We start from the raw sequence: 17,526 nt of genomic DNA, 5'->3' as shown, positions 1-17,526 counted from the left end.
AAGTTCTTTCAGAACTGGCAGTTACCAATGTGGGCCACAGCGTGCCCCCCACTAAACAAATCACAGTCTGGTGTCAGCTGCTATCATAGCCGACAAAGAGTATCAGCTCACCAGCTGTGCACATACAAAACAATTCCAATTCAAGGTTATGACAAGCCTCCTCTGCGCTGCCTGGCTGCCAGCAACAGCTGACACCGAACAGCATCCCAGCAGCTGGCCGGCCACCCGCCTCACCACTAGCCGCTCAACAAAGCCTCAGCTACTACTAAATATAGAGAGCAGGAGCTGGCACCTGTAACCGAGCTGTGAAAAGATCTGAGCCACACACACACACACACACACACACACACACACACACACAAATTCAACCAGGCAGCATGCAGCGCACATCACATGCAGATACATGCATGTACAGTACGCAGATTCACAAATATTGACAACACATGCAAATTCACACTCACATCAACATCAAACACACACAGATGGAAATGCACACACAAAGCACATAGACCACAAAACACACACACACACACACACACACACACACACACACACACACACACACACACACACACACAAGAAGTCAATGCCTCTGATCAATACATGTCTTAATGAGCCTATCAGCCTATCGGGTCCCTTATTCGCTGCGGTTTATCAGCGGCATAATCACCCAGCTCAACCACGGCCATCAAACAATGTAATGAGACCATCTATCAGCCGGTCAGCCATAGAAGCACTTACTTAATGTGATATCAAACCATCAGCACAATAGGGCCGGCGATCACACTGCCACGCCGGTCCGCAGAATGGATGTCATTGCCCCGCAGCTCGGCAATGACATGTCGTTTAATGGCTGTTGTTATGGCTGGGCCTGAAGGCGCAGTGTAAGCCCGCTGAGATGTCACAACAGGAAGTGAGTTAGCAGACGGAGCAGGGGAAGGAGGACGGGGGACGAACGCTACGGGAAGTGAACGAGACGACAGAAGGAACGAGGCAGCAGTGAGAGGATGACGGAGTGATTGTGTAGCAGTGAGGCGCCGTCTTAGCATTAGTCATTTCATCTACTGTGTCCTCTAAGCTTTTTTTCTTGAAAGCATTACAAGATAGGGTGGACCTTCAGGTGAAACCGGTGGTCCTAAATGAACCTTAACTCAACCAATAGACTTGTTTCAAGAGATGTCTATTTACAGCTCTGACTTTTGCTGTGCCAGTTCAAGATACAGGCACACATTTCTAGAAAATCCCTGACGCATGGGGAACTGCACTGGCAATAAGTGCCAGTATCTCTCTTGCATGAAGATAGAACATATTTTTCTTTTTTCCCAGTGTGCCAAGCAGGGTTTAACCATTCAGCAAGTTACACAAGAGGGAATGATAACACTGGAAGACTGCTTTCTAAAAAAAAGCACACTTAAGCCCATGAAAATCTTCAAATCTTAAGTATTTCTTTGCATCACATTTAACATCTTATGTTGCTGAATTCTGATTGGTCTACAGTACATGACACTTAAGCCCCGCCCACTTCAAATCAGTGAAGAAAGTCAAACTCAGAATATATTATAATTAACTATCAGTATCAATCATGTTTGATTAACAGTGTATTAATGCTTTATATATCAGTGAGAAGCTAGTCATTTAGCTGTTGAGCTAACCCCAACACACTGATTGCTTTTTAAAATGAATAACTAAATAACAAACAATAACTTCTGGGTTGCCAGGTTGTGAGAAATCCATGTGGCTGTTGTGTGTCCCCCTCCAGCATAACTTGATTTGTCTTCTTAGATACTGTAGCCTTTTAAATTCATCAGCAAGATCCTTCCAACGGACGCGCTTTGGTCACATCCATCACATCAGCCTGGTATTTGGGCAAGGAGCATTATTTGCATCAGTTTGTTTGCGCACACACTGCATGAATAACAAGAAAACAAGTGACGCTGGAGGTGGAGAGAAATGGAGAGATTTCACAAAGACGCAGGGAGGAGGTGACGGAGCAGCCGAAAGAGCAGATGGTGACAGGCTGTAGCTGTTATTGTTTCATTAGGACGAGGCTGGACCGGACTGATGAGGGGAGAGAGGAGAGGAGAGGAGAGGAGAGGTCTATTAAATAAGAAGCACACCCATGGCCTGCAAAACCCTCTTGAGCTCGTTCTCACTCGCACACACTCACCTCGCCACTTTATTTACCAGCTAATAATGCACCTTGCCTTTGCCAAATGAGCTTCACCGGTGGCACGGTGGAGAGGATTCGGATGCTTCATTGGACAAATAATATGTTCAAGCCTCGAGCTAGAATACATTCCCAGAATTATTCTGTATTGAATAAGTAAACAATGTCCCCAAACATAAACCTGCACTGCGAAACCCTCGGGTATGCGCTTTATTGTTCGCATCACTCATATAAAGTGCTGCATTTGTGGTGTTGCGCAATTGAAATCAGGTGAAACAACGATGCCATGCCACAATCTTTTGCTTAGAGCAACGACATTGTGTGGAACCAGGGCAGGTATGTACATTCACTTTACATCACATTCTTTAACATCATGACTGAACACGTTACCAAAAGGTAATGAAACTTTAGGCTGAAGGTCACAACACCGACTGTTTGCTCCTTTGATACAACAATATGCACATCTGGGTGGCACAGGAAAACACTCTCATGCTATACTTGAGAGCATTTGCGCATGATAGAATTAGCGTGGGCTAATCAGTATGCAAGGACATTCATTCTTGGTATTAGTGAGCTCATGCCAGCAGCAATGAACTCACTTCTCCTCCACTATCTGCATTTAAAGAGCAATCTTCTACTGTACTACCTGAACATGAATCCCTGTGGAAAACTTTCTCTGCGTGGAATTGTTTCAGTAGCTGGTTCAAATTTTAGGAGTTTGAGTGTTTGGAATTGGCAGGAACACACATTCACATTAACTTTGGAACAGTAGATGCCTACAAATAAAGTGCGACAAGGCAAAAGACACGAGTGTTCAGACCAGGAAAGCTGTGTGTGTAATTTCACAGCTTTTTCTACCAAATAAGTTTGAACTGATGTCTTACTTCTGACATCTGATTTGTGGCGACGGCTCCGGAAACAACAGAAACAATACCCAAACCTACTGAAATAAGATCCAAGTTGTTGTAAAAGTTGTCCAAGTAAATGTATATATCCTATAATGTTCCTGTAAGATGAGATATCCTGATGCATTTGGGGTCAACAGGACAGTTTCAACATCGCCTCCTCGTTTCGTTCAACAGTATTTAGGACTCAGAGACCAAATATGAAATGAAATAAAACACGATTTGAACCAATTGACAAACCTATTAAAATAAAGCCCAAGGTGTAATAAACTGGAATGAGGATAGTTTGAGTTTTATAAGTAACTTTATTGTCTTGTTTGACACTATCTAAAACTGAGAGGCCAGATACGAAATAAAATAAAATTCCCTTACGTTCCCTAATAACTGCATACGTTTTTTTTCTCTCCTTTTTTTCTTTTTGGCTGAACGGAAAAGTGATTCTTTCTTTTGAATCACGGGGATCGTGACTTAAATTCAACATAAGGTTCAGTATATTTGAACAATGCTCGGCTGCACTACATGCATTTGTAATGACAGCGCTTGCCTCTGTTCAGTCAGCCCGCCCTGGGGATGACAACGGGAGCTGTCCAGCTCCCCCGAAAGCTGAAATCCTTCTTGTAAGAGAGCATGTAAGCAGCATGGGAGCTGTCCACAGCCTGTGGTGCTGAAACACTCACATGGCCCATGTCTGTACAAAGCAGCTGGAAGAGGACCTTAGGGGGAAGGAAGAGGGGGTAATTCCAAGTGCATTAGTCCTGCTTCATTGGACCGGGGTCAAAGTTCAAGGCCTGGGGTCGCGCTGCAACAGTGAGGGGTCTCTGCTGTTTGTGCTGTCTCTCCCTGTGAAAAGCAATTTGTTTTCAGGGGCTTCTCCAAAAGGCACCACAGTGTGAGGCTGTTTTTTTTTTTTGTTATATTAATCTCTATGTGTCTTTCAAGGTGTGAGAGAGATGGAGGGGGGGGGGGGGGGGGGGGGGAGAAAACAACAACAAAAAGAAGAATTAAAAAGACAGAAGAATAAAGTGTCTGTTTGCAAGGGAGACAGATAAATAGAGATCAAAAAAGAAAAGGTGAAGATGCAAGGAAAGACAGAGAATAGTAAAACAAAGAAAACAATAAAGAAGTGTGTTTTGCAAGTCAACAGCGCAACAGCCTTCACACATGTCCTTGATATGGAAATGACGGCTGAGTACAGCGCGTGCTGGAGGCATCTTTTTCCTGTCTGACACAAGGGTTGAGCTCTCTGTTTAAAAAGCTATTGCAGATAGGGAGAGAGAGGGGGAGTCCCTGAGCCTTCGCTGTCCCCAAATCCCTCATCCTGACAAGCTTGATCTCCATTCACAGACAGAGACTCGGCTCTATTATTCGTTTGAATAGAGAATCCACATTCGCACGCCGTCCAAAGCCTATCATGTGCTTTCATCAGCCAAAAAGAGCCTCTGGAAAGTGTGACACAGACTGCAAGGAGTGCATGTTTTTTAGTATGCTGGGTAGGTGAGAGTGGAGAACTACATTCAGATGGAAAGTGAACAGGGGAGAGAGGGATGTATTCATATATTCAAGGGAAGAACTTCACAGTGCTGGAAACAAGATCAAGCACATTATGCTTACTCGAGGAATTAGACCAAATTACAAAACAGTTTTGATTTTATTTGCATGGTTTTCACTGGACAGGAAGGGTATTAAAATTGTAATCTGTAAAGTAACAAGTAACTAAAGCTGTCAAATAAATGTGGTAGAGTAAAGAGTACAATACTTGCCTCTGAGATGTAGCGCAGTAGAAGGATAAAGTACATTTCCAGCCGTGGATCCACAGCTTTGTTTTCACCATTCAGCTAATTCTCTCACACCGGAGAGCCGACAGGTGCTGAGCAGGTTCAGTGTCGTGCTCAGGACGCTACAACAAGGCTGCTAATGTGCAGGCAACACGGGCCGTTGTGGGGATTGACCCGTGACCTACTCTTAATGAGTGGTCTGTCTAACCTGTGGGCCGACCTGCAACCGTTAAAGATTTTATTATGTCTAATTACTTTTACACCCAATTAGGTCTTCTCGGGAGGACGGGGAAAATTGGCTCAGCTGGCCATATTTCACGTTTTCCTGGTGGAGTATTGAGTCAAGTGGGAGAAAAAAAAAAACAGTCGCAGGACAGCTTTATACGGAGATATGCAAAAGGGGTCAAGAAGATCCCCCTTCAGCCTGATCCTCCCCAGCCCCTCCTTGTCTGTGACAGTACATTAGCGAATCGGCTCGGACTGAAGACTTCCCTCCCGGTCAAGAGGCTGTCGGAACAGGGCCCGCTTGATTAAGATGGATGTGTGCGGCTGGGATGAGGCAGAAACCGCCCGTGGCCCTCCCTCCTCCAATTCCCGTCTCTAGCCTGACAGCTGTCTATAACACTGCTGCCTCTACCTGTAAATTATACTAATGCAGACTGACAAGCAGTCTGCCCTACTCCTATAGGCAAGGCCACTCAGCGGACCTGCAGTGATGACATAACTGCTGGGCCACACACAGGAAACACAGCGGGAGTGTGTCTTGTAGCAGCACAAAGGTGATCAACCAGAGCATGAACGCACACACGTGCACATAAACCCTGCCCTCACCTACACCTCCATCTTTGACTTTCTCCTTTGAATATAAAGTCTAGTCTGCTGTCTAATACTTCCCAGAAATGAACCCTCTTCAAGGCTAGATCGATGGGCGATGGCGGCGGCCATGCATAATTTTAAAACCCTCTGCGCACCGCGTGGTTTGGCTAAGCACCACAGTCAAGGTTTAATGTTTCAAGGTTTGCTTATGAGTTTAGTTTGATTGGCATCCATCTAGAAAAGTGCACTGCAACTTTGAGGTAAGAGATCGCTAACAAACTCAAAGAAAGTGGGAAGCCCGGCACCAACAACTGAGAAAATGAGAACCATACAAAAGTCCCTTGCAAACTCCAAACCAAAACTGTGCCCCGTTCATTTCTTGTCACATTAATAGTAAGCTAGCCATCTTCAGAGGAAGCGTTTCCCAATTTCCTCTGTGGGATCAATAAAATTCATCATCCTGCGGTAATTTGTTGAGATAATACAGGACGAAGCTTCAGTACTGTACTTTCAGCTGCTTTCACGTTGCTGTTCTGACCTCCGCCCTCTCACCTCGGTCTCCAAGAAGCGCCGCAAGGCCCTCTTCTTCTTGATGCTTTTGCGTCGAACATAAACGGCCACGCTGAGCGCCAGAATGACGATGATGAATAGGCCGCCGATAATGCCAGCTGCTATTAGTGGTGTCCTGTAGAGACGGAGGAAGAGAAGAAACATTAACATTGCAGAAACATTAAGAAACTAAAAGGCACTTTGAAAGAAAGTGCAAACCTCAGCCAATGAATTCTCCAGCCTACTGTTACGCTGTCTCACCTCTTCACATTTAACCCTGTACTTTCAGAATCTGATGACTGAAACAACCACAAAACTCTGATCAAATGACATTTTCAACAGGAACAGCTTATTTTCACTCAAGTGTGTTGCATGTTGCACACCTGAACAGCCAATAATAGCCCTTCTGTTGCTCTTACATGTGACTCTTGACTCTTTCTAATCGACCAATCTCATTCTTCCACCAGCAACAATTACCCAAGAAGCCTCAGCATGACTGTTGGGACTGCTCTCTTCATTTTACACGCCTCCCTGTCGTTCATTTCAGCTTCCATTTCCAATCAAAAAACAAGCACACAGCTGCTTTTGGGAGGAAAAAGGCTTTCATTCCCACTGCCATGTTTCCAAATAGGCCAAACCATACAGCTATTTCCAAGTGAGAGATGCTTCCATTTTCACAGGTCAGAAGAAAAAGCCTTTGAGGGTTTGTGCTGTTACTTAGGTTGGTGGAGAAGCTACAGTGTGTTCTACATTGGACTGGTTTCCTTATATTCACAACACTAATGCCAATGTGTCTTTCTGATCATGCAATTTTGTCTAAGAAATTATCTTTAAGTGTGTTACATTCCTCTCAGATCCTCTCGACTTTCTCTTATTTGAAACGTTTGGATACTTTCAGGTGTTAAAGTTTAGCTTAATACACAGTGACTTTGTTGGTTAATGGTCAGTAAGTTTGTTTACAATTCTTATGGCTCTCTTTTGAAGTATGAAAACTGGATCCGTATTTCTTTTATATTGATTTGCTTCCATACAGTAAATCATATATGAAGCTATAAGGTTCACATAATAAGGCAAATAAAGAAAAATCCTTAGTTTTAACCAGTATTGCCATTGACTTTGACATTTTAGCTTTGATGTAAATTAAATGTGGTTTCCAGCATAATTCATTATCTATAATCACTCCAAATAAATGAGAAATTAAAAGCGCCTATCCTTCACAAATTGCTTCTGAATCTTCTGGGGAAAATCTGCGTCAATCTACAGCAAGCATAAAGGTTGGAAGTTAAAAGCTCTTTCTCTTCACTAATGATGACGCTAATGCATTTGCCATTTACATATCTCTTGCACTTGTGTCTACGTTTATGCTACCACTCAGTTCTGTCCTTCTATTACTCTCTCTTTCCTGATCCTTCCCCTCTTTCCCTCCCATCTCTATTCCAGTTTCACCTTCTCGACAGCGCCAGCATCTTTTTGAAAACACAACACAACCACATAGCATGAAACAACGCCCCCAGTTCAAAACTCTATTAGTTGTAGAGGCCATTAGCAGCTAATGGAAGACGCATGTACCATAGAGCTATGGCAGAGCAAGGTGCTGCAGCGTTGGCCATATCGATTGGGACGAACCCAAAGAAGGGGGAGCTTGAAATTTACAAAGAGGCTGTGGGTTTGGAGATAATGAGATATACGGCCATGTGGTGAATAGTAATGCAGCAGTTTGGAATGATTAGGTCGAGAGGGGGAAGAGAGACAAGGAGACACAACAACAACAATGGAAAGAACCATACTGGGGGAGGAATTAAAAGACATGGAGGGGAAAAAGGGGACAGCAAGAGCGAGAAACTGGTGGTGAGACAAGTAACAAGTGAGACAGCACCTCGGGTGAGAGACAAGGGAGAGGACTTCTCTAATTAGAAGGAAAAGGTTTACAGCAGAGCACCAGATGGGAATAATGCCATTATAAGAGCAAAAGAACAACTCCAGGACCCGAGACTCAGCAGAAGCCTACCAGAGGGAGTAGAAAGGTCCCTTTTCTCTCCTCCGTTTCAAGACCCCCCCTTTTAATGGGTTTGAGTTTGTCGCTGCACTCTGATTGTAAAGATCACTTGTTTTTATGGGTGTTTTAATAGAGTTGCTGCTGTGTCTTCAGGCTATTTGGGTTGTGTAGCTGTTCACAAACTAACATACTTACAATATAAGATTTTGTTAATTCTGCTTGGTTTGTGTTGAATTATTACAATAGCAGTACGAGTAGCTTTGTTACTGGTGGCAGTAGAATATTTCAAGTCAATTGCAACTCTTGTAGGTCTTTCAGGATTTAAAGTTCAAAGATGTATTAATTAGATCACAGATAAAAAGTATAAATATATGTGATATAAGCATTAAAATGTTGTTAAAAAGCATGTTTTCAAGTATAGATTTTTACGTAGTCTTTTCAGTGCTTACCTGCACTATTTAACTAATATTGAAACAGCTATGTGGCCATGCAAATTCTGTCTGTCACCACTTCATTTATTTTGCATCAGATGTTTGCTGTTAAGTCTCAAGACGAGTTAACACACATTAAATACAAACAGTGACACAAAGTAGACCACAAGATTCAGATAAAGTTTAGACCAGAACAAAAGAATCCGAACTCATCCATCAATTATAAAACACAGAACTGCCTGCACTCTTGTTAATGAGTACCATGAGAAACTTTAATGAGTAGTGGCAGGATCTGATGGTGGTCTCTCAATCCCACATTGCGAATGTATCCTGAGATCCCTTACCTGTCCATCATCCCAACACAATCTTGGAGTCTTGGCCCGACGCACCTGCAGGGAACGCAAACCAGAGAGATCATCCATTAAACCAGGGACAGGTTATGAGTAAACCTCATGTTGTCTTTCTTCCACGTCAATCAGCTGTCACTGGGCGGGGACCTGTGGAAAATTGAATCCCGAGCATGCTGACCGCTCGTCAACATGATAGGAGGAAGCGTTTGGGTGGGAAGGCATTGTTCTGGTTTGTTTCCTGTGATATTTAAATGGAGTTTTGGACTGAAGAAACATTTCTGCATCATCTGGTTCTCAGCCTTTTAATATCTTTTAAAAATGAATACCCTTGAATTACAGATTAGAAGGTACAGTATCTGTCCTTTATTTCACACAGATATAACGCTGAGAAATACTGGGCTCGATGTTGAGGACTGGGTGCAGTGTCAGGTCAGTGTAGCTGATTATATTCGGGGATGACAGGGTTTATGTTGAGCCTTCCAGGGGTGTTATCGGCCTAATGCATCACCATCACAGCTGCTTTACTTTAAACATCCAAGCCAGGCCTTACACGGGCCTTTTCCATAAATATAACAGCAGCAGAAATACTTCTATTAGATTTTACATACTGAAGCATAGCAGGTGCTATACTTCTTTATACTATAATCCTTGTTTTTCTTTCTACTGTCCTTGTGCTGTCAAACGCCTGGGCAACATTTCATCAAACTCTTCACTGGATCACATGACTACTTGATGATGTGAAAAGGGTGCAGATAAATGTCACCAGACTCTACAGCTTCCACAGCGAGCTTCATAGCAACTACTCTTTCGTTAGTTGTTGCAGGTTTAACGAGTAACGTGGTGCATGTATTTTTATGTTCTGATAAATACATGAAATAAAGGCTATCGTAAAACAATATCTATTTATGAAGAAGATCTATTCAAAGTCCACTCTGATTCAGCATCGTTACATCTTTTTTTTTTTTACTATCTCAACAATCAAAGCCATTGAACTGTGCTGACAACACGCTGATCAGTGAGAAGTGGAGTTTTTAGCATTAGGTAAGCAAGAAGTGATTAGAGCAGACTCTTAGCTGCTCATTAATTCTTGCTCCTTGAGTGGAGGACTTTGAACAGCAGGATAGACACAGGAGAATGGTTTTTGAATGCTTCTCTGTGTGTGTGTGTGTGTGTGTGTGTGTGTGTCTGTGTGTGCTTGTGCAGTTTGCACACACACACACACACACACACACACAAGACACAACAAATTACATAGCAAATTAGGAGAGCAGGCTAACTTTGGAATTAAATTGGTGACAACTGTGGCTCCTCCAAAGTCGCTTCGTTGTCAATTAAATGGCGCACCAAATAGCTAATTAGAGAGCAATCAGTGTCTGTGTCCAATGTTGTGTGTGCGTGGATGTGTGTTTAAGTGTGTGCTCCACATAGTTTCTTTCCTGCGTCCCTGGAGAACAAAGGAGTGGTATTCGACAATAAACAGCATGAGGCAGGTACATATTCTTCTCTTAGACAGTGTTGCCTTTTGATATTAGTTGCACTGTTACTTTTTTTGGAAGTAAGGTAGAGAAGAGGGTTTCAAAGTCTGACACTGTGGGGCCCTCCCTCAGACATAATCAAAACAAGTGTGCCTCTTATTACTATTTGGGGGATCATGCTCTAAGTTTTGGAGCTACAGTTCTCATAATACTTTGGGGATGTCAGCAGGAAATATAATGTCTGCCTTGGGCTACTCCATGAGCCCTATTTTTAGTTTACAGCCTATATTTGTTTACATTTTGGCAAATTCACACTACACGTATGCTGAATTAGCTCTTAGCAGTTCCTGTTCACATTGTACCCATGGAGGTACAGACAACTATAACTGGATTACTTTGAAACTGAAGTAAACTTAAAAACGTGATTATTTTAAGCTAAGTTCTGAAGTAATATGTAGCGTTTAACTCTATGATTTCTAAGCAGAATTATGGACATCTGTTCATGATGTACATCAGAGATAATGAGGTCCGTGGAAAGTGTAATTCACACTGGATCTAAAAATATGTGCATCATGTCTGTGTGTTCAGATTTGACTGAGCTATGAAATGAAGGAATACAACACAAATTGCAGGAATCTTAATTGCCTCCATGAGCTGTGTCACAGCCACTGCTGCTGCTCGTGTTGATAAATGAACGGGCCAAACTACAGTAGTGTTGTTAGAACACCGGCATGCACCGGCCCCCGTCACCTCACGCAGTATCTTTACCTCACATCTCTGCCTCTGCGCCTCCACTTCTTCAACTCTCCTGCACCCCCCTGGGGAGGTGCGACTCACAGTTTGGAAACCTTTGAGGTGGAGTAATGAGGCTTCTAGTTTAATCGTCTGCCCTGTTGAAGTGTCTTTTAGCGAGACGGTGACTCTTCACCAGCTGTATAAGGAAGGTGCTGCACTGTTCCCGTCACTGACCTTTGACCTCTGCAATGTCTCACTTTGGCGCACAGCCTCAAATACCCACACTCAGCGTCTGTCTTGATGTTAATCCAGAGCACCCTGTGGCTGAAGGGCAGGATAAAATGACATGGCATGATGGAGGCGTTGTCATGCCAACTACAGATTAGTGTTCACAGGAACGGGCCTGTGTGCATCTGTGTGAGTGAAAGCTGTCATGGGAGGAATTATGACCTCACATCTATCTCTCTGCTCTGCTTCCTACCTTGTACCTTTTCTGTTACATCCATTGTCTTTTCCTCTTCTTCACCGCACCTCCTTCACTCGGCCTCTTTAAAGCTACGCTGACATTATCAACACTTACAGGGTAGCTGCAATGGAATAAAATGACCTCCTGCTATGCGACAGACAGTATATTAAGTCCCTTTCCACCTCAGAGCCTATCTCCAGCCCTGTTGCTAGGTTTCAGCTCTCTAACTTTGTTTGCCGAGACCACCGTCAAGCTCTACCTCACCCCCCCACTCACCCATCCCCCGCTGTTCAGCTGCTTCCTTGATGGTATGCGCCCAGTTTTAGTGCGAAAGCAAAAGGCCAAGGCTTAAGTTCAAAGTCGCAGCCACACTGACTTCAAAAGGCTTGAGAGGATGAAGACATAAACTCAGCACGTTGGTCAGTAAAGAAGGTACATTTTCTGTGTATCCACAGCCTCCATGCTTTTGAAGACTCGTCTGGCTTTGGCCTTTGTTTGTGTAGGGAGAGACAGCTGGGTGGTGGCTAAGCTGTGAGTTTATTTACAAGTTTGTTTTGCAGTCTCTGAAGCCCTGCACTTGGTGGGAAATACGCTGATTTGATGTGTTGCCATGAGGAGATTGATACCACTCGTGTCTGTCCATTAAATATAAAGCTACAGCCAGGAGCCGGTTAGCATAGCTTAGCTTAGCATGAAGACTGGAAACAGGGGGAAACAGCTAGCCTGGCTCTGTCCAAAGGTTAAAAGAGCTTTAGAAGTGCTGGTAGGTGGACATTTTTTTTTGCCCTTAGGATATAGCAAGGTTAGCTGTCTCCAGTCTTTATGCTAAGCTAAGCTAATTGGCTGCTGGCTGTAGCTTCATGTGGCATGAGAGTGGTCTCTATCTTTTCATCTAACTCTCAGCAAACAAGACTCCAGTATGAGCTGCAACTAACTAACTAACATTTTTTTCAATTAAGTGATTTAATTTTTACTATAAAAATGTTGGCAAATGGCGAAAAAATTATCCATCACATGTTCCCGGGGCCCAAAGTCATGTCTTCTTGTTTTAGCATGTACAATTTAAAAAGATATAAGACCTTTTAGAAGCTATAACTAAAGACTGGAACAAGAGGAAGTTTTAGCTAAAACTGTTTATCACTCATCAAAATTGTTGTAGATGAATTTGCTGTTGATGGACTGAGTGATGAATTGGCTCATTGTTTCAGCGCTAGACTCCACAGTACCATCTTACAAGGTTGTAAAACCTCATTGTTTTTGTAGAGCAAGCTTTCTCTTTATTGTTCTGGTGAAGTTTCTTTGGAGACAGAAACTCCTGTGGCTACAATAAATCTGGACCTTTTGGAGGTCCAGTGCACATACAATATCATGCTGCAGAATTAAGGTAACCTTTTGCACCAGTAGATGTTTTCATTTGTGGTTGGGATGCTCTTTGTTCCAGCCAGAATGACATGTATTTTTCTATAGAAGCTCTTCTTAATGTAGCTCTTGCTCTCAGGCACCTCCTTTACCCCCTCCTTCACTTTCAACTTTTCTTCTCTGTCTTCCTTATCTTACATTTTCCCTCTGTACCCCTCTAGCCACTGTCTCTCTGCAACCGTCCCTTCATTCATAGTTCATCTGCACTGGTCTACATGGCCTTGAGGGTCAATACATTCTGGCCCTGATGGGAGGACCCCCAGAAGCCAGCTACAGGTCAGGGAGTCTAGCGGCTGCAACATTAACTCATCTTCTCGCCTTCTTTCTTTTTCTTTCTCACTTTCCTCAGGGGGGAGTTGCCGCATGTCCAATGCAGTTTGTCTTCATGATGCTTTTAACAGCATAAAAGCCCCTCAGCTGGAGGACACTCAGGAAAGTACCAAGGCGAGAAAACACTTAAAAGAAATGCATTAATTTTTATACATAGATCCACATCTTTATGTGTCATCGCTCTCTTACCCCTGGGTGCAGTTGGCATGGCAGGGATGACACTCGTTGTTGGCCTTGGCATACTTGAAGATGAAACTGTTGGCCCCCTGCAACCCATCGGGGCACTTCTCCACGCAGTTGGGTCCATCTTTGAAGTGGAGGCATTTTACACATTGGTCCGGGCCCTGAGAGGAGAGCAGAACACAGAGGAGGGAGATGAGAGGATGGGTTAGGAGGAGGCGGTGGACAAGGGATGAATAAATAAAAAAAGAGGTGGAGGGTGCAGTAAAGCGATTGGAAAGTGAGGGAATGAACGAAATGTAAGACAGAATGATGGGCAAAGAGGTGAAGGAAACCAGCAGGAAAAAATAAAGTTAGGTAAAATGGAATGAGATTAAGCAAGAGGAAAGAATGGAGATATAGAATAATGTATTAGAGGAGAGAATAGAATTGAACAGAATCTAATTCAAACCTGGCGAATCATGTCAATTTGCTCACTTCCTACCACTGCTAATGTAGCTGGCAGGACCCACATGAATCCCATTCAGTGATTTATAATGTGTTCAGCAAAATTGCAGAGCGTCTATTCCGCTGCAGCCCCCCCGTCAAAATTGGCAAAAATGCATAAGGAATCAGGTCATGTCAAAGTACAGCGCATCGACTGTGATGGAGGAGATGACAAGTGGTAACTGAGCTCAGCGGCAACAGGATCATGAATAAGTAAGATGGATAGTGTGTGTGTGTGTGTGTGTGTGTGTGTGTGTGTGTGAAAGTAGGGAGAGAATAACTGACAGTACCTGATGTGTGTGTGTTTATGCTCGTGCATGCGTTTGAGGCGATGCAGGTGTCGGCTAATGTGCTAACTTACAATTTTGTTTGTGTGTGTGCAAGGGTTGTTATCAAGACACTGTTGTATTCTGGGTGCTTGGAGTTCTGGCGCTGCGCTCTGTTGCTAATGACGACCGCGGTGACCTGATGGACAGCTTCTCACAGTTTGACACATCCAGACACGCCATCAATAAACATTATTCTCACTTTGCCTGTTTGTGTGTATGCATGTGTGTGTGCGCGGGAGTGCGGATGCATACAGATGTCTGAATGCATTCAAGTATGTCTGCGCATGCCGTATGCATGTGTATATATGTGTGAGAGCGCCTGTGGATGATTGACTCTGGTGTTATTTACTACTCAACTGTGACCAGCATCTCAAAGTCAGCAGCCTCTGTGCATCCTTGAGGAGTCTCTCTCTCTCCTCATCTCTCTTATTCTCTCTCTCCCTCTCTCCCTCTGTCTCCAGGGACAGTCATAAAAGGTTACTCACACAACTGCTAAATTCCACAAAATAAGTCATGCGGCACATTAAATACAACTTTCTGTAACGCTGCAAATGTGAAATTAGCCTCCGAGTGTGGTGGTGTAGCAGACTTTTCAAACCTCACGACCCCTAAAGGATAAAGGTAAGATAATCCTAACAAAACCAACAACGTGCCTCTCAGTACTCTGACATCCCTTCCCTGTCTGTTACATTCAACCCCAAGCCCATTCATTACTATCGAAGACATACACCTTTAAAAACAGGCCATAGATATTTTTTATTATTAGTTAATACTTAGGACAGCTGGGCACAGTAAATAAATAAATATATATAGTTATAAATATTGTATTTTGCCGCAGTTTAATACACATTTGGTGCACGACTCAGTATTTGTTTTCTTCATTTGCAGTGCACTGAGATTTCTCTCGCTCTCTGTGGTCTCTAATACTTTTTGGACAGCAATGGTTTTGGTCATGGAAAATGTACAATATTGCGAGGCTTAATCTTAAAATAACAAAGTCTATTTGTGGTGTGCCTGTCATGTTGCATATGTCTGCTGCACAAGTTGTTGTAACTGGAATTTGAGTCATTTATTTTCTTCCCAGATTGATTTATTTTAATAGTTTTTACAGGTCTGGGGGGGTAGAAAAAGAAGCAGTAATTCACAAAGAAAAAAAGCACAAAAAACTAACAATAATACACAGCTTTGTGTTGCAGAAATATATTTTTCTGCTTTTCTATGCCATTAATCATCCTGCGACCCCTGAGATCTTTCTTGCAACCTTTTCCGGTTGTCCCCCGGTTTGGGAACCACTGGTATTATAACGCAAATGATGACATGACTGCTGCAGCCTTCCATGAGAGGAATGTTTGTTGAACATACTGTTTGTGTTCACGGATGCATGCTTTTTGTGTGTGCATGTGTACAGACGTGTGTATCTCCACTGACATTTTAAAGGGAAATTCTAACATTTTAGAGAGTCGTGGTGTGATCACATCCAAGACTCTAAAAGTGACTTTACGGGAAGGTCAGAAACTAATCTCATTTTGCTGTTTTGAGTGTGTGTATGTGTGCTTGCCAAAAGCATGCCTCCTAAAGTAGCCACAGTAGTTTATCATTCCTCCCATTAACCTACCATTCACCTTTACAAACACAGCACTTATATCTTCTGAAATCCTGCGCGAAAGACCGATAGACTCCCACAAAATAAGTTGGAAATCCACTTTATCACACACAAGATATGAAGAGAAAAATGAGAGGAGTGGTTTTAATCTAAAAGTGAAAAGTCTACCTCTAGAAAGTATCGTTAAGTGAAAAGGAAGTTGAGTTTGAGGGTGTCTGAAGTGGATTCGGGTGTGTCTTACCTGGCCAAGACATGTCACGGTGTTCCCATCCATCTTCTCACACTGGCTATCACACTCCAGGCACACTGACCCATTGGCAAATTCACGCAATTCCCTGATAGAGATAGGGAAAACGAGATAGACGTGCATGTATTATAGATTTGAGAGCATACCCATACTGAAATATTGATTAAGAGCCTGCTGAGGGAGGATTTTGAAGTACGCCGTGTGCATATGAGTACAAGCTGTACATAGGAACCTTTTGATTTCAAATCAACATGTGATACGGCATAAAGAAAGCAAGGTTAAATCTTAATTTACTCATGCCCATCTCGATTCCTACTTGCACCGACTGCTGGTGTGCCCTCTGGTAGAGGGGCACGCAGGGCAGCGAGCTCCCTAAGACTATTTGATCAAGTTAAAGACTTAGTATGGTCAATATGTTAACAGAGAAGGCCCATGAATAATGAAAGGCTTTTTAAATCATGGGCAAACAGGAGTCGATGCGTGGAGGGAGGAGGAAGTGAGAGGAGAGCTGGTGGGAGGGAATGAGAAAAGGGAAGGACGGCACAAGAGGCCAGCGAGAGGGCAGGGACAGAAGTTGGCTCTGGATAAGGTGAAGGGGGAGGTGCAGGGGGAGGTTACCGAGACGATGAGAAAAAAGCTGAACACAGGTAAGAAAGGAAAAAGGTGCATCAGAGAAATCTAAGAATCATTGCAGTTTGTATAACCGATGGGAGCTCTACCGGACCCTTTATTTAGCCAGTAAGAGCAATGTGTGTAGTTCAGGATGGCTTTGTTTTTCCATTTAGACTTCTGAAGAAAAAGAGGTAAACAATAGAGCTCAGTATTGGGTTTATACACTGCAATTACACCGACGGGAGCGGCACAGTGCCTCAGGCCATACTGAATCTTTATATCTGTATATGTGTGTGTGTGTGTTTGTGTGCATGTGCCCGATCCATAAATTTCTCCCTTTGTTTGTGTCAGAATCAGCGTGTTATCTTCGTTTTTGAAGTGCGGCGTCTCTGGCGAGCAGAGGATGGCTGCTGTCAATAACAACCACTGCCGATCAAAAACAATTTTCACATCAGAGGGATCGATGAGCCGATGCAGAGGACAGACGTCCTCAGAGGGGGATTCACCCAGTTACAAACAAGCCCCTTTCTCACAGTGGTCTGGTAATGAGAGTGACTCTCTGTTTGTGTTTTGTTTGTGTTTGCATGCGATGTTACTGGGGTGGAATAAAGATTCAACAGATTCCTCCTAGTGAGCTGTTTTTATGTGATCTTGC

At 43.3% G+C, this 17,526-nt stretch overlaps 1 protein-coding gene across 1 annotated transcript in view; it reads right to left on the bottom strand.

The window, feature by feature from the left end:
- LOC139306777 (receptor tyrosine-protein kinase erbB-4-like) overlaps positions 1 to 17,526 on the bottom strand; it is a 208,854-nt gene that overhangs the window by 30,176 nt on the left and 161,152 nt on the right. Inside the window, exons 14-17 of the mRNA XM_070930730.1 lie at positions 16,254 to 16,347; positions 13,604 to 13,758; positions 8,984 to 9,028; positions 6,216 to 6,348 (exon numbers count right to left, since the gene is read on the bottom strand). Coding sequence (XP_070786831.1) covers positions 6,216 to 6,348; positions 8,984 to 9,028; positions 13,604 to 13,758; positions 16,254 to 16,347 — 427 coding nt within the window. The remainder of the gene's footprint in view (positions 1 to 6,215; positions 6,349 to 8,983; positions 9,029 to 13,603; positions 13,759 to 16,253; positions 16,348 to 17,526) is intronic.

The sequence above is a fragment of the Enoplosus armatus genome, chromosome 24 (genome assembly GCF_043641665.1).
Source record: "Enoplosus armatus isolate fEnoArm2 chromosome 24, fEnoArm2.hap1, whole genome shotgun sequence".
NCBI lineage: Eukaryota > Metazoa > Chordata > Actinopteri > Centrarchiformes > Enoplosidae > Enoplosus > Enoplosus armatus.
Note: the sequence above shows the minus strand (reverse complement) of the source record. Positions and strands in the feature narration are given on the sequence as shown.